At 55.9% G+C, this 18,196-nt stretch overlaps 3 protein-coding genes across 5 annotated transcripts; 2 read left to right on the top strand and 1 right to left on the bottom strand.

Annotated features, from left to right (window-relative positions):
* The first annotated feature begins 539 nt into the window (after window positions 1-539).
* On the top strand, window positions 540-9,346 carry LOC123622173 (phospholipid transfer protein). Its single transcript, XM_045528337.1, has 16 exons — window positions 540-628; window positions 1,238-1,348; window positions 1,446-1,545; window positions 2,256-2,384; window positions 2,658-2,813; window positions 3,813-3,876; window positions 3,961-4,024; window positions 4,730-4,818; window positions 5,839-6,015; window positions 6,106-6,165; window positions 6,821-6,985; window positions 7,080-7,147; window positions 8,234-8,276; window positions 8,378-8,441; window positions 8,525-8,601; window positions 9,017-9,346. The coding sequence occupies exons 2-16, from the start codon at window positions 1,249-1,251 to the stop codon at window positions 9,158-9,160; spliced, it is 1,500 nt and encodes a 499-aa protein (XP_045384293.1). The 5' UTR covers window positions 540-628; window positions 1,238-1,248; the 3' UTR covers window positions 9,161-9,346.
* On the bottom strand, window positions 9,280-15,133 carry CTSA (cathepsin A). The gene is made up of 15 exons (XM_045528338.1): window positions 15,045-15,133; window positions 14,692-14,876; window positions 14,411-14,522; window positions 14,095-14,145; window positions 13,920-14,006; window positions 13,531-13,686; window positions 13,127-13,218; window positions 12,672-12,756; window positions 12,021-12,112; window positions 11,862-11,940; window positions 11,636-11,775; window positions 10,897-10,972; window positions 10,178-10,267; window positions 9,892-9,996; window positions 9,280-9,673 (listed from the first exon to the last, which is right to left on the bottom strand). The coding sequence occupies exons 2-15, from the start codon at window positions 14,874-14,876 to the stop codon at window positions 9,590-9,592; spliced, it is 1,434 nt and encodes a 477-aa protein (XP_045384294.1). The 5' UTR covers window positions 15,045-15,133; the 3' UTR covers window positions 9,280-9,589.
* Window positions 13,053-18,130, top strand: NEURL2 (neuralized E3 ubiquitin protein ligase 2). 3 transcript variants are annotated; one of them, XM_045528341.1, is made up of 4 exons: window positions 13,053-13,375; window positions 14,056-16,197; window positions 16,707-16,733; window positions 17,905-17,992. In XM_045528341.1, exons 2-3 carry the CDS (start codon window positions 15,456-15,458, stop codon window positions 16,718-16,720), a joined length of 756 nt encoding a protein of 251 aa, XP_045384297.1. In that variant the 5' UTR covers window positions 13,053-13,375; window positions 14,056-15,455; the 3' UTR covers window positions 16,721-16,733; window positions 17,905-17,992. The 3 variants fall into 3 exon arrangements, with proteins under 3 accessions (XP_045384297.1, XP_045384298.1, XP_045384296.1); XM_045528342.1 differs by having other exon boundaries at window positions 13,054-13,375; window positions 14,056-16,201; window positions 17,905-17,961; XM_045528340.1 differs by lacking the exon at window positions 16,707-16,733 and having other exon boundaries at window positions 13,066-13,375; window positions 14,056-14,168; window positions 14,389-16,197; window positions 17,905-18,130.
* Window positions 18,131-18,196: the final 66 nt, after the last annotated feature.

The following is an 18,196-nucleotide window of genomic DNA, read 5'->3' as shown; positions in this document are numbered from 1 at the left end:
CCAAATAGGAAAGGTTTCCAGACCCTTATGATCTTCAGATAGTGACACAAACAGGGGGGAGCCCCATAGCAAAGCCAGGCAAGGAGAGGTCTTGAGATGATTGTAGGTGGAAGGAAAGAGAAAAGATGTGCCTTGGGCATTGACATCGTGCCTGGCCCTGCGTTGCAATAAAGGCCCAAGAGGTAGTTCCTATCATGCACATTTTGCTGGAAGAGGAATCTGAGGCTCAGTGACCCAAGTGAAGTGACTTGCCCAAGACCACGCGGGAAGAGATGAGTAACTGTAATTTGAAACATGGCCCCAGCGAAGCAGGATGGTTGGCGCTGACCGGGCTGACTCCTGCACTTCCCTCCCTGTTGCTGGGCTTGGGTCCCCCACTTGTCTAGACAGCGGCCGGGCTTGTCACGGGGCTCTGTACAGCCCGTTCTACCCTCCCGGCTGCCAGCGTCCCGCCCCGTCCCCTCCCAGCCCCGGAGGGAGGAGGGGAGAGCGGAGAGAGGAGGGGGGTCGGGGAGGCCTGGCTTTATAAAGGCGGCTGGAACAGCCCTGCCCGCCAGACCCCGTCGCCGGATCCCCTGCGCTGCCCGCCGCCCCACGTGACTGCGCCGCCCCCTAGCTCCATCGCTGAGTGAGTTGGGGCGCGTCCCCATCCCATCCCCAGACCCTCGCCGAGCCTCGTGGTGCACTGAGGCCGGGGTGGGGAGGGCAGCCGAAGAAGGAGGCGCTGAGATGGGGGGCACCAGGCAGAATCCCTAATGGGAAGGATTTAGGACCCGGGGGAGCCAGGAGACCGAGAGCCCGCGGTCCGCGAGCTAACCCCTCTTCCCCCGGCGCAGGGCCTAGGAAACCGCAAGCCACCCCCTAGGAATGGGCGTGCAGTCGTTGCCATGGCGACGTGCAAGCCTGCACCGGCCCACTGCTAAAGGAAAGGGGAGGTTGTTAGGGGTGTGGGGGCTGGTCCCCTGGATGTCCAAACTCGTCACGCGGCGGTTGCACGGGGGAACCGAGGACATTCCCTCCTCCGTGCCCCAAGTCCTCTGGGAGCCAGAGTGCAAGTCGCATCGCCTCTCTGAGCCTCAGTTTCCGCACCTGCCAAATGGAGGCAAAATTACTGGTTCCAAGTTCCCCGAAGAGTTATTTGGAGGGTGACGATCCGGGCCACCCCCCTCTTTTGATTGGACGTCCAAGGAGGGTTTTAGTGGCCCGGATAACTCCTGCGACCCCACCCCACCCCCAGGCCCGCTCGCCATGGCCCTACTCCGGGCCCTGTTCCTAGCGCTGCTGGCAGGCGCTCACGCGGAGCTCCCGGGCTGCAAGATCCGCGTCACCTCCAAGGCGCTGGAGCTGGGTAAGGCGCAGGGGCTGGCGGGGACGGGCGGCGGGGGGTGGGGGTGGGGTCGCCCCAGCGGCGGGCGCGGGAACTAAGGGTCTCGCTGCCGCCTCAGTGAAGCAGGAGGGGCTGCGCTTTCTGGAGCAAGAACTGGAGAACATCACCATTCCGGATCTGCGGGGCAGAGAAGGTCACTTCTACTACAACATCTCGGAGTAAGCGGGGGCCCGGGGGCGGGGCCTCGGTTTCCGGGGCGGAGCCTCGGCGGTGGAGGCGGGGCCTAGGAAATACGTTTGGGGTCTCGGGAGACAGGATGGCTGAGCGGAATGGGGGCGTGGCCAAGTCGATGAGGCGGGACTTAAGAAACTGGATGGGACCAAAAAGATAAAGGCCAAGCCAACGCAGGCGGAACCAGGCGGGCGGGCGTGGCCTGCAAAATGTAGTTGGGACAAGAAGGAAGCAGGACCAGCGGATGTGAGGCGTGGCCAGAGAGCACCAGAAAGGTGGAGTCAGGGAACCTGCTGAGGGATGAGAGTGGAATCTAAGGCGCGGGTGGAGTTAATGGGAGGAGTGGGGGAACTAAACCTGTGGTTTAGAATGCGGGAGATAGGGGAATTGGAATATGGGGCGAAGCTTAGGTGATGGAAGCAAAGTCAAGTGACTGTTAAAAGACCAGGTCTAGCAACCCCAGGGTGTGGGAGGGGAAGGAGTGCAAACAAGACTTCTGAGAGATGGGGTGAAGCTCACTTTTAACACCTGGGTCAGGAGGAGCTAATCTCTGAGCCTCCCAAGTCCCAACTGGACACTTGAGGGGCAACAGAAGAATTCATTCCACCCACCCCAGCTTCCCTAGGGAATGAATTTCCCATGGTTAGGGGAGGTCCCCTCTTCTTGGCCCTGTATCTGACCTGAGGGCCTCCCACAGGGTGAAAGTCACAGAGCTGCAGCTGACATCTTCTGAGCTCCATTTCCAGCCAGAGCAGGAGCTGACGCTACAAATCACCAATGCCTCCTTGGGGCTGCGCTTCCGGAGACAGCTGCTCTACTGGTTCTTGTGAGGACCCAGCACCCTTGGGGGTGGCGGGTGGGTCAGAAGGGCTGGGGGTGCTGTGGGGCTGTGGGCAATCTCTTAGCCTTTCCAAGTTTCAGTTTCCCCATCTATACAATAGGAACAATCATACCCACTTCGTAAGGGTTGATAGAATTTGGTAGTATGTCTGATAAACCGTGCATAAGAGAAGCCTTATTAAGAGGTATCATGATGTGTGGGGGCAGTGAAGACTCAATTAAGCTCCCAGCTGGGATGACCATTAACCCCCCTCGGCAGCTATGATGGGGGCTACATCAATGCCTCGGCTGAGGGTGTGTCCATCCGCACCGCTCTGGAGCTCTCTCGGGATCCCACTGGTCGGATGAAAGTATCCAATGTCTCCTGCCAAGCCTCTGTCTCCAGAATGCACGCAGCCTTCGGGGGAACCTTCAAGTAAGCCCTGTCCCCAACCCCAGTGCCCCCACTTTGAGTCCCACAGCCCATCCGCATAGTGCAATGCAAAGTGCACAGGCTTGGGGGTCAGAACAGCCGGGTCCAAATCTCAGCTCCACCATTTCCTGGCTGTGTGAACTTGGGCAGGTCACTGAAGCTTGGTGACTCAGTTTCCTCATTGGTGAAATGGGGATGATAATAGAACCTGTTTTATAAGATTCTTGTGAGGATTATTTGTGCTAATATATGTAAAAATATTTAGAACAGTGCCTGGCATACGGTAAGTGCTATCCACTTAGATAAGAGTAGTGTGAGGATTAATATGCACAGTTGGGTGTGCACTGGGTTCTCAATAATTGGTAGCTCTAAATAATAACAAAAATAACAACATAGTTCCAGGTTCTGGGCTGAGAAGGGGACATTGGTCTGATTCTGGAAGAGGGTGGGGGAGAGAAGATGGTGGATTTATCATCTGGTGTTAGTACACTGTCAGTTTTATTTGTTCAGCAAACAGTGTGTATGCCAGGCCCTGAGGATACAGAACGGAGCTCGAGCCTAGCTGAAGGGACAAAACATTTGTTATCTGGGCCTGGAGAGAAAGAGAGACAAAAAAGTACTTTGAGGATTCAGAAGAGAGTGATCTGGGAAGACTGCCTGGAAGAAGAAGCATCTGAGCCCAGACAGGGGGAAATGCAGGGTGGGAGCAAGAGGGTGGAAAGGAGGGGTGTCAGTAAGTGTATGCATGCGGAGATGCTGAGAGCACGTTTGAGGAACTGTGGGTGGATTCATTTGGCTGGTGGGGGGAGCGGGCAGGTCAGGAGGTCTTGAGAATTAGGCTGGAGAGGGGACTTGGGCCTGGATCTTGGCAGAACTCCATGGAGGAGCTGGTAGTTCAGGCTGAAGCTGAACTATCACTTTTCTCTGGTCACTGTGATTTCTCCTGGACCTGGATTGGGGCAGGGCAGGGTCTGGGCTCACCTGGCTCTCCTCACCTCACAGGAAGGTGTATGATTTTCTCTCCACATTCATCACTTCAGGGATGCGCTTCCTCCTCAACCAGCAGGTATGGGCAGTGGCAGGTCGGGGGGTGGCAGGGTGGGAGTGCCCTCTCTTTGAGAAGGCCCTGACTCTGGCCCCCACCTCCCAGATCTGCCCCGTACTCTACCATGCAGGGATGGTCCTGCTCAATTCCCTCCTGGACACTGTGCCTGGTGAGTTGGCGAGGCTGGGCGCTCTGGGCCAGGCCCGGAGTTGGTGTGGGGGTGAGGCTGGGTGTGCAGCTGTCATGCAGCATCTCAGAGTAGGTCCCTGCGCTTGAACAGTCCTGGGTTCAAATGTGGCCTCTGCTGCTGACTTGCTGGGAGACCTTAGGTAAGTACTCATTTCTCTCTGGGCCTTGGTTTCCTCACTTGGCTGGCAGTGCCTCCCCCTGGGGTTGCTGTGAGGATTGTCTGAGGGGATGGCTGTCAAGGTCCTCAATAAGTATTTGCTGATCGTTGGGTGCCCGTTTGTCTTAGCACTTAATAGTTGCTCAGTTAATGTGAATTTCCTTTTCCTAACCTGTGACCTCTGTCTACTGTGGGGCAGAGACCTTGTCTCATTATGTCCAACACACAGGGCATGGGAAGGGAAAGAGGAGGCAGGAGAAGCCAACAAGGGAAAGGAATCCTGTGCCATCTTGTTTAGTGATTTGATGAAACCCCTGTAGTAATAGTAGTAAAAATAAAAATAATAATAGCTAACGTTATGGAGCACTTTCTACACACTAGACACTAAGTGCTTTCCATACAAAACTAGTCTGACCCTCATAACACTATGAGGGAAGCATCACCGGTATCTCTGAGATAGAGGCCCAGAGAGGTTAAGTGCCTTGCCCACATCACACAGCTTTGAATGACTTGAGCCCCTCCTTGCAGTACGCAGTTCTGTGGATGAGCTCGTTGGCATCGACTACTCCCTCCTAAAGGACCCTGTGGCTTCCAGCAATCTGGATATGGAATTCCGGGTGAGCTGCCTGGGCTGGTATGCGTGTGACCTCTGACCTCCTCACCAGACTCCCTCCCTGTCCCCTAAGTTGCTGGTTTTATCTTTCCAAAGCACAGCTCAGATGAGCCACACTTAACACTGGGAGTGCTGTGGCTCCCGCTGCTGCAGAATTAGGTTCAGCCTCCCAGGTCTGGCATTTGACCTGGTTGATCTTACCCGGCCCCACCTTTCTAACTTCATCCTGCTTCTCTGCGACTATTCTTTCCCACACACGGCCTCGCTCCCCACTTCTGGGCCTCTGCTCGCGCACTGCCTTTCCTACCTCCCCCGAAGGAGCTGGACGTAAAGCTCTGTGCACACAATCTCACCCTCTCACCACCCTGTGAGTCAGGTGCGAACGTTACTCTCATTGCAGGGACGTGGAGACTTACTCCTAGAGGTGACATCACTCGCCCAAGGCCATATAGCTAGTGTGTAGCCACTACCTTTGCTCCTCCCAGGGCAGTGTGGCAGGGAGTTCCAGAGCCTGAAATTCAAACCCTGGCTCTGCCGCTGACTAGCTGCATGAACATAACCAAGGAAGTGGCTTCACTTTTCTGTGCCTGTTTCCTCATATGTAAATGAAAATAATAGAAACATAAGAAAACGCACGTTGTTATGTGGGTTAAAGGAGTTATGTGGGTTAAAGGAGTTGATCTACGTAAAGGGCTTAAAGAGTACCTTGCACAGCATAATTACTATGTACAGTATATACACACAATAGCTATTATTACCGCCTCTAGCCTTCAAAGCCCACTCAAATGCCAGGAAGCCTTTCCTGACCTTTCCTTCTCCAGTCTGATGGGATCTTGCAGCACTCCAGCTGGCCTCCTTACAATGCATTTTAACAGATGTGCTTGTGAGTCCCCCAAGAACAGCTACTGGGTCCGACTCCGCACCATCACCCCACAGCGCCTGGCGTAGGGCTGGGAGATACCTGCTGTCAGTCTGGGTGCTGGGCCAGTCTGCCTTGACCCTGACCCTGAGCCCTCAACCCCAGGGGGCCTTCTTTCCCCTGGCCGAGGGGAACTGGAGCCTCCCCAACCAGGCAGTGGAGCCCCAGCTGCAGGAGGAGGAGCGGATGGTGTATGTGGCCTTCTCTGAGTTCTTCTTTGACTCTGCCATGGAGAGCTACTTCCGGGCAGGGGCCCTGCAGCTGTCGCTGGTGGGGGACGAGGTATGTTCGGGCCCGTCTGTGGGACAGGTGAGCGGGAGCCCGAGATGGAGGTCCTGGTGACCCTGCCTCACCCCCAACTCCCCTGTTCAGGTGCCCCATGATCTGGACATGCTGCTGAGGGCATCCTACTTTGGGAGCATCGTCCTGCTGGTGAGTGTTGGCCGGAGCAGGGCACGCCACCTTCACGCCAATGAGGGACCAGGGAGGGCTGTGGGTGGAGTCCCCAGAGGCAGCCATGGAGGAGACAGAAGGCCAGGCCTCTTGCCTATGGCCAAGTCCCCTCATACTTTGTCAATCCTGTTTCCAAGTCCTGTGGAAGGGGACTGCTGATTCCTGCCCTGTCTCCTTCACACAGCTTTTGTGAGGATTGGCGAGAACCCAAGCTTTGCAAGTGTAGGGGCTTTGAGTGATTAACACCGGGTGTGCACAGTGGCTCACGCCTGTAATCCCAGCACTTTGGGAGGCTGAGGAGGGAGGATTGCTTGAGCCCAGGAGTTTGAGGCTGCAGTGAGCTATGACTGGGCCACTGCACTCCAGCCTGGGCAACAGGCTAAAAATAATAATAATAATAAAAATTTTTGTAAATAGATAAATAAAAAGAGAAGGGAGACCTCTTGGTGTGGGCCAACGCACAGAGGCTGGAGGCAGGTCTTGAGGGTTTTAGAAACCAGACCTGTCTTCCTCTTTGTAATCTTGGGGTCCCCAGAGGGCAGAAGCTCCGTCCCCGTTCCTTCCTCTTCCTCTGTGGGGGCTCTCAAGGGAACAGAGCAGGGGGACTTGACACCCCTCCCCCCTCTGTCCCCAGAGCCCAACAGTGATCGACTCCCCACTGAAGCTGGAGCTGCGGGTCACGGCCCCACCGCGCTGCACCATTAAGCCCTCAGGCACCACCATCGCTGTCACTGCCAGCGTCACCATTGCCATGGTCCCGCCCAACCAGCCTGAGGTCCAGCTGTCCAGCATGATCATGGTGCGAGCCCCAGAGTGGGTGCTACCAGCTAGGCGTCAGGGAGAAGCGGGCTGCAGCCCTGTTGGGTAACAGCCACCTCCCCGCTTTCCCGCAGGACGCCCGTCTTAGTGCCAAGATGGCCCTCCGGGGGAAGGCGCTGCGCACGCAGCTGGACCTGCGCAGGTAGGCAGATGCAGGGGACCTGGGCAGGCCCCTAACCTCTTTGTGCCTCGGTTATCTTCAGGAGAATCACACCCCCCCACAGGACAGTGGAGCCTAGATTCAGTCACGGCTATAAGCCACTGGGGCGCTGGGGTCTTTGTGAACGCACACAGAAGTGCTTTATTGAAGCGTCATTTCCTCTGCCCCTCTCACAACCAGAGGCAGGCAGAGCAGGTACTATGAGAGTTCAGCAAACTGGCCCAGCAAGGTTAAGTAAAAAACCCACCGCCACACAGCAAAGATGGTAAGAACCTAGGTTTTGACAAACCTCAGCACAGCATAGCTTTGTGACATTGAGGCGAATGATTTTATCTTTCTAAACCTCACTTTCTTCGTGTGTTAAATACAGGGAAAAATAGCATCTACTCTCTAGGGCTGTGCAGTCCCGTATGGTAGACATTAGCCACGTGTGACTGTTTACATTTAAATTAATTATAATTAGATAGTTCTTCAGTTGTACTAAGCCATGTTTCATGAGCCACATGTGGCCAGTGGCTACCACAGTGGACAGTGCAGACACCAAACATTTCACAGAAAATTCTACTGGACAGTGCTGTTCTAGGGGGTTAAATGACATAATGCAGGGTAGTGGTTAAAAGCCTGGATTCCAGAGGCAGTTTCTGACACCACCTGTGTGGCCTTAGGCAAATTACTTAACTTCTCTGGGCCCAATTTTCCTTATCTATAAAGTGCAAATCCTAATCGTGCCTACTCTTAGGGTTGTTATGAGGATTAATCAGTTGGTGCAGTATTTTAATATTTAACTTTTTAAACGTACTTAGTATCTGACAGGGAGTAAGTACTTCGAACTTTTTTTTTTTTAATAAAATAAATAATACCAGCAGAAGTCTGGCATATAGAAATGCTCAACAAATGGAAAGCGGCAGACCTGGAAAAATGGAGACCCCAAGAGGGAGAAATGACTTGCTCAAGGACTCCCACCTGGTGGGACGTCTGCCACTGAAACTCAGGGACCTCGTGGGCCTGAGGAAGGAGCTTCCAGGCTTCCTCCCCACTGGGCTCTCCGTGCTCATTTCTCTCCCACAGGTTCCGAATCTACTCGAACCAGTCTGCACTGGAGTCGCTGGCAGTGAGTTGGGAATGACAGGTGGGCCAGGGCGGGGGCCAGGGCTGCAGCCAAGGCAAGCCCCACCCACTTGCTGTTCTGTCTTCACCCCTCCTCCCTCGCAGCTGATCCCACTCCAGGCCCCTCTGAAGGCCATGCTGCAGATCGGGGTGATGCCCATGCTCAATGGTAGGGTTGGGGTTGTGAGGGAGGGGAGGGGAGGAGGCGTCAGCTGGGTGGGCCCAGACTGAGCCAGCTGCTCCCGCCCACAGAGCGGACCTGGCGTGGGGTGCAGATCCCACTGCCCGAGGGTATCAACTTTGTGCGCGAGGTGGTGACGAACCATGCGGTGAGTGGGGGAATGATGGGGATGGGGGGCAGAGCCTTCCCCTCTCTCTCAGCGCCCCAGCTTCTCCCTTACCAACTGCTCCTTCCATTTTAATCTTACATCACACTCCTCCAGCCCTTTGCACAGGCCATGCCTTCCCCTTGGAACACTCTTTTCCGAAACCACTCCAACGCCTACTAATCTTTCAGGTCTTAACTAAGAGGGCACCTCTTCCAGGAAGCCCTCCCTTGATGCCCAGTCCATGTTCCTGCAGCCTCCATTTTAGCACTCTTGACAGTTATGGGAAGTGCCTTGTTGCTCTGCCTCTCCCACTAGATTGAGAACCCCTGAAGGCCAAGAACTCTGTCTCTTTATCTCTAAACTCTAGCCTCAGTAACTGAATGACTAAACGAGACTCCCCTGTCCCACTGCACAGGGCTTCCTCACCATTGGGGCTGACCTCCACTTTGCCAAAGGGCTGCGAGAGGTGATTGAGAAGAACCGGCCTGCCAATGCCAGGGACGCCCAGGCACCCAGTGCCCCGCCGGCCTCCACCCCAGCCTCCACAGCAGCTGTCTGAGCCCTCAAGCCCGACCCTGGTGGCTGCATGCAGGACTCCGATCCCTCTCAGCCCCTCCCGCCCCACGTTCACTGCCTGTAGTGCCCGCCCTAACCCCCAGTGCCACAGAGAAGACAGGGTTTGAAGCTGTGCTCAATTTAATCCCATAATCAGTCAATCCATCAATTACAGTCCGTCCACCCCCTCCCCCTGGGCTGTCCTGAGCTCTGTTGGGTTCCTGGGATGGGATCAGTGCATCCAAAAGGGCATTATTTAAGCAGGGAGGGGGCCAGGCCACTCCAGTCGGGGACTGCTGCAGGAATAAAGTGCTGACTTGCCCCTGGGTCATCTATGGGAGGCTCAGGCTGCCCCTGTGCGTAAAGGACCTCTCCTAGTGGGAGAGGCTGGGAGGGGCTGGATCAGGCAGTAGGGAGCTGGTCCCCGTGGTCATCAGTACGGCTGCTTGTTCAGGAATCGGGAAAACATGGTGAAGGCAGCTAGGGGCTTGTCAGTGGGGACCATGTGTCCGGCGCCCTAAGAAGCAAAGCTCTGCGAGATTCTGGCCCCCACCATGCCCTCCTCGTGCAATTCCTCCTCCCAGGGCGCTTTATTCTTCCCAGCTCCTCTCCTCCCCTCAAAACTTGCCCTTACAGGGGCCAGATGGTCACCCAGCATAAAGGAAAACAAGGGGAAAGGGGGTGGGTTCTGCTCCTCCCCCTCCCGCCCAGTTTCCCTCACCAGGCCAGGCCTACCTTGATGGTGAGAAAGGCAATGTGGGAGAACTCCTTCACGAAGCCGGCGATTTGCTCCCCGCTCTCCCCGTAGTTCACTAACCAGGGCCGGCGCTGCACCTCCATCTGCCCCAGCGGGAAATGCATCAGCCTACAGCAGCCCCGGCAGCCCTGCTCACACCTGCCAGCAAGACCTCGGGGCCGGGAACTACCTCCAGGTTTGCGCTATTGGCCAGCCACTCCCAGGCACATCTGCCCCCTGCCCCTACACCCAACGTCATCCCGGGGCCAGGAACCCCTACCTTACCTTCTGGTTGAGGGAATCCACAAACCACTCATCCCCCATGAAATTGCAGGCCATGTCTACATCTCCATTGTATAACAGTATCTTGTATTTCTGGAGTAGAACGGGGAAAAATGACGGCTCTGGAATGAGCCCAGGCCCCAGCCCATCCCTGGTTCAAGTACTACCCACAAGGGAATTCAAACGGCTCAGCTAAATGGCACGAACCAGGACAGGCTCATGTTTTTTGACTGCTTACTGCATGTCCAGAGCTCTACTAAACACTTTATCTATGAAGGTAGATACCATTAGTATACCATTTTACAGATGGGGAAACTGAGGCTCAAGATATTTAAGATACTTGCCCATGGCTAGTAAAGGGACTTGTACCCAGGCCACCTGACTCCAGAGCCCCTGCTCTTAACCACTGTGTCGGACAGAACCTGGTGCTAGCCTGGCTGTACTACAGCCTTGGACAAGGTCCTCTCCCTCCCTGGACCTCTGTTTGCCATTTGTGACATGATCCAACTAGCTCTTCTCACCCTAAAGGCTCCTTGACTGAGGCAGACCTGTTGGCCTGCAGTAGAGCAGCATGGGGTGGGAACAAACCCTGCCAACCACAAGACCTTGGGCAAGTGACATCACCTCTCAGAGTTCTGGCTTCTCCTGTCCTGGAGGGGACTCTAAAAGGGCCCCCAGCTTGCCAGGCTGCTAGTGGATCCAGCTGTGCTGTCCGCACTCACCTGTGCGTTGAGCAGCTTCAGGTACTGAGAGTTCATGCTTTGGTAGAGACGGCGGTACTGCAGATTAACCAGGAAGCTGCCGGGGGCATAGGGGCAGGGCCCAGGAAGACCGGTCGGGGGAAGAAAGAGTTAACAGATCAGACCATCTCTCCTACCCCAGCCTCAACCCAGCAGGCAGACAACTGGGTTTCACTTCCCTTTTTGGCTGTGTTACCTCTCTAGGGCTGACCTAGATGGGGGGCTGGGATTCAGAAAGCCTCAGTCCACCCCCATTTAGAAAGGTACAGGGATACTTTTTGGTAGTTACAATGACTAGGATGCGATGGCATTTAGTGCCTAGGGGCTGGCAGGTGTGACAGTCACAGCATATAACAGGGTAGAGCACGAGCACTGACTAATCAGAACGGACCGCAGTGGCCCCTACTCTGCCAGGCATCAGCCTTTAACATGAGGTCCCGGGAGATCTGAGTGGCTGGGGATGGTATCAGAGTGGGCGTTCAGATGGCATCGATTTAGCAAATACCATGGAAGTAATAGCTATTAACAACCGGTGTGGCCACTTAGGGATGCACTGGCTGAGTAGCAGTCATCTTAGGGGTCGGGGATGTCAAACATCCTGCACAACAACGACTTTCACTGAGAAACCCTAAATAGACGATCCCTGGGAACCTTTCCAATGCCCATAAGCCCCAACAGCCTGCCACAGGTCGCCACGCCAGAAGTGGCCACAGAACCTCACTTGCACATGTCCCAGCGGGGCAGCTGCTCGGGGATGTGGAGGGCCTTCCGCACATAAGGGTCATTGAGGTAGGTGGAGGCGGCTGTGGTGTTGGTGCAGGGGGGGTCCATGCGCACCCTATTCCCAGTACGCAGCAGTGCCTGGGGGGGACACAGACACAGCATCGGGGCATTCGCTTCCCTGCCCCTCCCCAGCCCTCTGGAAGGAAGCCCGTGCCCTTGCACACCTGATGCCATGTCCGCTTGAGTGGCAGGCGAGTGAAGATGTTACCCAAATCCTGGACCACAACAGTGTCGTCCTCATACCTGCAAGTAAAGTCAGGGTATGGGGTTGAGCCTCCAGATGGGGCTGGGGTTGGCACAAGGGGCACTATGGCAGTACCTACCTTAAATGGCTGGGCACCCCCCCAGCGCATGGGGCATAGAGGTTGTAGATGTTGAGGCCAGAGCTGCTCACGATGCGGGACACTTCCTGAAGCTGCAACGACACACCAAGCCACCATGCTTTGTGACCCCTGGCTTCTCCGTGACCTCACCAACTTGTCCCAAAATTTACTGCTCTCATATTTCACCTCTTAGTATTACCCTTCACCCACTGTTTTCATAGGTAGGGAAACTGAGACCGAGTGGAAGGAATCTTTCAGACCTGGGTCCAAATCCTAACACCACTATTTCCTAGCACTGTGACTTCAGGCAGTGACTTCAAAATTCATGACCTCAGGTTCCTCATCTGGAAAATGTGGACAATACTATCTCCCTTGAAGGAGAATACTGAAGATTAAAAATTGGCATAAGCGGAGTTCAGCACAATGCCTGGTACTTTGCAGATGTTATGTGAAGAAGTCCTTGCCCTGAAAGTCACAGGAGGTGGTGGGAATACACATGCAGACGCGTGTCCCAGAGAACACGAAACTGCTGAAAGGTGCAGGATAGATAGCAATGGGGATGGGGGACAGGGAGTCCCCAAGGAGGGGATGTGGTCCTGTTCTCAGGATTAGGGGAGGCAGGGCTGATGCAAAGTAAGGGCAGAAACTCACATTGGTCACGCATTCTGGGTCTTTGTTGTCATAGAAGTTACACTTGTTTTGAGAGCAGCAGTGAGTCTGGAGGGAAGACCAGAGCCTATAGGAGATTGGGGTGGAAAGTGTGTCAGCCCATGGTGGGCAGGGGGTGAGCACCCTCTCCCCATTCTGCCAACTTCCCATCAGGACCTGACCCTGGGGGGCTAGGAAAGACAGCACAGGGTTTGGTGTGGGGGGTGCCAAACTTGGTTCCCAAAGCTGCCCCAGGGCCATACAGGCAGCCCTCGCAGTCCCTCTAAATTCTGATCTCTACTCTTAGGGCTGTTCGCACCAAGCCCTTCCAGCAATCCTAGTCCCCACCTCTGCTCATAAACCAGACCAGGACCTGGGATATCTTGTGCCTGAAGGATAGACCTGAGATCTCGTGCCTGCCCCACCTTAGAGGTTGCCCAACTGCCCCTGTTTCATACCTGTTCCCCAAAAGGCCATGGTAGTAGGCAAAGTAGACCAGGGAGTTGTCATTCTGCTCATAGGAGGAGAGCCCGTTGCCCACGGCGAGTCCCTGTGAAACACCCAGGGTGCTCAGCTCATCTGGAGGGTGAAGAGGAGGAGCCTCCCTTGACCTACACCTAGACCTTCAGCAGTCTGGAAGCTGAAACCCAGGCTGGGTGGGTGGGGCAGGCCACTCAATGTAAAGAACAGAGCTGGCAGCCTGACAGGTGAGCTTCCTGTTGTGGGAGGTGTGCAAGCAGATATAGGGCAGGGAGGTTCTGATGGAGGCTGGGGTGGATGGGGACGCTGCCCAGTCTGACCTTGCTAACCGCAAAGCTATGGCCACAAGGTGCCCCCCTTCCCTCCTGCAGCTGCTCTGCACCTGGAGGTTCATGCTGGGGTCCTGCATGACCAACACAGCCAGAGTGGGGATGTAGATGCCAGCATAGCTCTCTCCAGTCAGGAAAAGCGGGTTGTCCTTGTACTCCGGGAAGAGGGAGAAGAAATCTTTAAGGGCCTCAAAGTTGCTCTGGGCGACCTGGAGATGGGAGGATGGAGAGAATCAGGAGGCTCTGGTATTTGAGCTGGAAAGAAGCTCAGAGATAATGACACCAGCCCACCCTGTTGTGCAAGAGGAAGTAACTTGGCCACAACCACATTACATAGCATGTGACAGAGCCAGAAATGGACTCTGAGGCCATGCTGTCTTTCCCCACATCACACCACCTTTGGAGACCCAGGCAGTCTGGGCCAGATGGGCAGGCACCTCACCTCAGTGTCATTGGTTGCATAGCCCTTGTCATCAGAGTAGGAGAAGCCCACCCCAGCTGGGGACTCGAGGTACAACATGTTGGCAATCTAGGCGGGAGAAGGAAATGAGCTGAAGAGAGTCCCCCACCCCATCCAGGTGCCAGACGCCCGACAGGACCCACAGCTCCGGCTATACCAGGTTCCAAGAATAGGGGTTGTACTCCAGGGTGACACCATCTGGCTGGACCTGAGGAGGAAAGAGATGGTCCAGTAAGTCCCAAGGGCCATGAGGGTGGAGGAGCAGGGCCTCCATGGCCGGCCCTTTACTAGTGGGCAAAACTCCCTGAGAAGCACAGGTGGTCAAGCCAATGGGATAGATGAAAAAACAGGCTCAGGAGGAAGAAAACATTGCCAGAAAATTGCAGTCCTCATTCCCAGCCTTTCTCTTCGGGGCCTAATCCTCCCCTCTCTCTTTCTCGGGCTATGGGAGGAGAGAGCTGCTGTCCACTCACCAGGAAGGGGCCGTGCTCGGTGAGCAACCCATCTAGGGAGCTGCAGCCGGGACCCCCGTTGAGCCAAAGCACCACAGGGCTGTTCTCGGGATCCTTCTGGGACTCCACAAACCTGGGAGGGGGGTCAGGACAGGGTTGGCACGGGTGGAGGGGCCCCTTCCAGCCCTGCCAGCTCCCAGGCGCCCTCAGGGGACTTCGGAACGCCCCACCATCCGCCATCCCCCCGGCGGGCTTCGCAGCGCCTCGCTCCCAACCCCGCCCCAGGAGGCAGGGCGACAGACCAGTAGTGGAAACGCTTGGAGCCGGAGCCCTTGAGGTAGCCGGAGAACTGGCGGAAAGACGGCTGCTTGGCCAGCCCAGGGAGGAACTGGACCTCGTCCTGCTGTGGGGCAGCCTCGCCTCGGGGCGCCGAGGATCCGAGCAGCAGCAGCAGCAGGAACAGCGGCGACAGCGCGGTTCGGACCATCTGCGGGGGGCATCCCCGGGGCCAGCAGTTTACTCGCTCCCCGGGGAGGAGCTGGCGGCGCGGGAAGCCCGCGCTCCATCCCCAGGTCCCAACCCGCCGGGCCTCCTCCGCCGCGCACAGACCCAGGGCTCAGGGATCCCTCCCTTCCAGCCTCCGGAGCCCGCTCACCTCGGCTCCTCTGCGTCCTGGCTCTCCCGGAGGCGCCCGGGACTGGAAGTCATGTGTACGCCAAGTCACGTGGGCGCCGGCGTCACGTGACAGTTTTCCTTGGCCCCACTTTAGGCCCGGCGGGGCGAGGCGGGGCGGTCAATGCCGGGTCAAGGACCCGGGGCCTCGCAGGTCGTAGTCCCGGCGCCCGCGATCAGATGATCCTGGTGTGGACTGCCAAGTTCCCGCGGCCTCCCGGGGGCCCGCTCGAGGCGGGATGACTGAGCAAGCGGCGCTAGGACCCCTGGGCAGGGCCTTGGGGAAGGGAATTGGGGTGGGGGAAATGCCTTACATGGTCCCCTAGTGGTCACCGTCTGAGCCCGCCGCCCGAAATAGCTCCTGGCGCCTGCTGGCCGGCCTCATGGCTGGGAGATGGCTGCGGCCTCCGGCCCCGTGGAGTTGGGTGCACCCCGGGGACCCGCACGCCCGGAACCCTCTCCCACCCGCTTCCACCGGGTGCACGGTGCCAACATCCGCGTGGACCCCACTGGGACGCGGGCCACACGCGTGGAGAGCTTCGCCCACGGCTTGTGCTTCAGTAGCGAGCCGCTGGCCCCGGGCCAGTTGTTCCTGGTGGAGATCGAGGAGAAAGAGCTGGGCTGGTGCGGGCATCTGCGCCTCGGTCTGACTGCGCTGGACCCCGCCAGTCTGGCCGCCGTGCCCGAGTTCTCGCTGCCCGACCTGGTCAGCCTCGGCCACACCTGGGTCTTCGCCATCACGCGCCACCACAACCGCGTGCCCCAAGAGGGGCACCCGGAGACAGAGGCAGCGGCCCCCAGCCGACCCCCGACCCTCCTGGTGGAACCATATCTGTGCATTGAGCAGTTTCGCATTCCCCGGGACCGCCTGGTGGGCCGCAGCCGGCCAGGGCTCTACAGCCACCTCTTGGACCAGCTCTACGAACTGAACGTGCTGCCTCCGACCGCGCGCCGTAGCCGCCTGGGCGTCCTCTTCTGTCCGCTCCCGGATGGCACGGCCGACATGCACATCGTCATCAACGGCGAGGACATGGGCCCGAGCGCGAAGGGGCTACCAGCTGCCCAGCCCCTCTACGCGGTGGTGGATGTGTTTGCCTCCACCAAGAGCGTGCGCCTGGTCCAGCTCGAGTATGGCTGTAGGTATCCTGCCCCGTGGGCAGCGACCCCGCCTGGCCCAGTGTGGGCACAGGCAGGGTGGGGACAGGAACCTGCTAGGACTCCCTAAACAGCTAGATAGGCCTTGGTCTGTCCAGCACTAGTTTAGAAGTGGAAGAATCTGGCTTCAATTTGCACCGGTGATCTTGCACAAGTCACTACCTGGCTCTGGGCCACCTTGGCTGATTAAGATGCCCTACAAGTTCTCTCTTTTCATTTTGACAGTGTTTTCTGTATTATCCTAGGACAGGGATTCTAGGTCAATTTTATTTTATTTATAATTTTTTTTTATTTCAGCATATTATGAGGGTACAAAAGTTTAGGTTAGGTATTTTGCCCTTGCCCCCGAATCCCCCCCAAATCAGAGCTTCAAGCGTGTCCATCCCCTAGACAGTGCGCATCGCACTCATTATGTATGTATACACCCAACCCCTCCCTCCCCCACATCTGCCCCACACCCGATTAATGTTATTCCTAAATGTGCTCTTAGGTGATGATCAGTGAAACCAATTTGATGGTGAGTACATGTGGTGCTTATTTTCCCATTCTTGGGATACTTTACTTAGTAGAATGGGTTCCAGCTCTATCCAGGAAAATACAAGAGGTGCTATATCACCATTATTTCTTATAGCTGAGTGGTTCTAAGTCAATTTTAGATTGGGCCTCTTTGAGAACTGTATGCTCTTTACACTTGATCTTAGCGAAAAGGCCAAGAAGTGATTTTTTTTTTTTTTTGAGACAGAGTCGGGCTAATTTCTCTATTTTTAGTAGAGATGGGGTCTCTTGCTCAGGCTGGTCTCAAACTTCTTTTTTTTTTTTTTGAGACAGAGTCTCGCTTTGTTGCCCTGGCTAGAGTGAGTGCCGTGGCATCAGCCTAGCTCACAGCAACCTCAAACTCCTGGGCTTAAACGATCTTACTGCCTCAGCCTCCCGAGTAGCTGGGACTACAAGCATGTGCCACCATGCCCGGCTAATTTTTTCTATATATATTTTTATTTGTCCAGATAATTTATTTCTATTTTTTTAGTAGAGACGGGGTCTCGCTCAGGCTGGTCTTGAACTCCTGACCTCAAGCGATCCACCCGCCTCGGCCTCCCAGAGTGCTAGGATTACAGGCGTGAGCCACCGCGCCCAGCCTCAAACTTCTAAGCTCAAGCAATCCTCCCACCTTGGCCTCCCAGAGTGCTAGGATTATAGGCCGCGCCCAGCCTTGTGTGCTCTTTCATTAGAAAAATGCTCATATATTTGGGCGTATCAATTTAGAGGCATCACACACCCCGGATTGAGAGCTTCTTAATCCTGAGGTCTGGTTCATTATACTCCCTTTAAGCATTTTATTTATAACTCTGCTCATGTTTCATGAATTCAGTGAACTAGAACCCACGCTGCCAGGCCTGTGCTGGAGGCTGTGGTTGACACAGGCAAATCAGACATTAACCTTCCCCGCAGAAGCAAGTGAAAGGACAAAGGTTTATGCTGAGTGTAAAGACAGAAACAGCGCTGTGGCACTGTGATAGTTCTCAGGGAGAAGTGCTTATTTCAGCCACATGAACAGTCCCATGAAGCAGGCTGGGCCCAGAGGGCAAAAAGGACTTGCTTACGTTAATGGGCAAGACCTAGATCTTCTGGGCCTCGGCCTCAGACCCACCCTCCCGTTCCGTTTGCCTTTGACAACCATCTTCCCACAGTGCCGTCCCTGCAGACTCTGTGCCGCCTGGTGATCCAGAGGAGCGTGGTGCACCGGCTGGCCATTGATGGGCTCCACCTGCCCAAAGGACTTAAGGATTTCTGCAAGTACGAGTGAAGGCCTGCAGCTCCCTGGAGAGGGCCACAGGAGCGCATCCTGGCCCCAGAGCCGTGGCTGGTCTGAAGTTGGCCAGGCAGGGCCAGAAATAAACACGGCTAATGCTGACACTCTGATCATTGGAGGGTTTCCTTGTCCCTACAGCCTGTGAGAGGCACTTGTTTTAGAATCACTCT

This window comes from Lemur catta, chromosome 17 (assembly GCF_020740605.2).
Source record: "Lemur catta isolate mLemCat1 chromosome 17, mLemCat1.pri, whole genome shotgun sequence".
Lineage (NCBI taxonomy): Eukaryota > Metazoa > Chordata > Mammalia > Primates > Lemuridae > Lemur > Lemur catta.
This window is presented reverse-complemented; position numbering and strand designations above follow the sequence as displayed.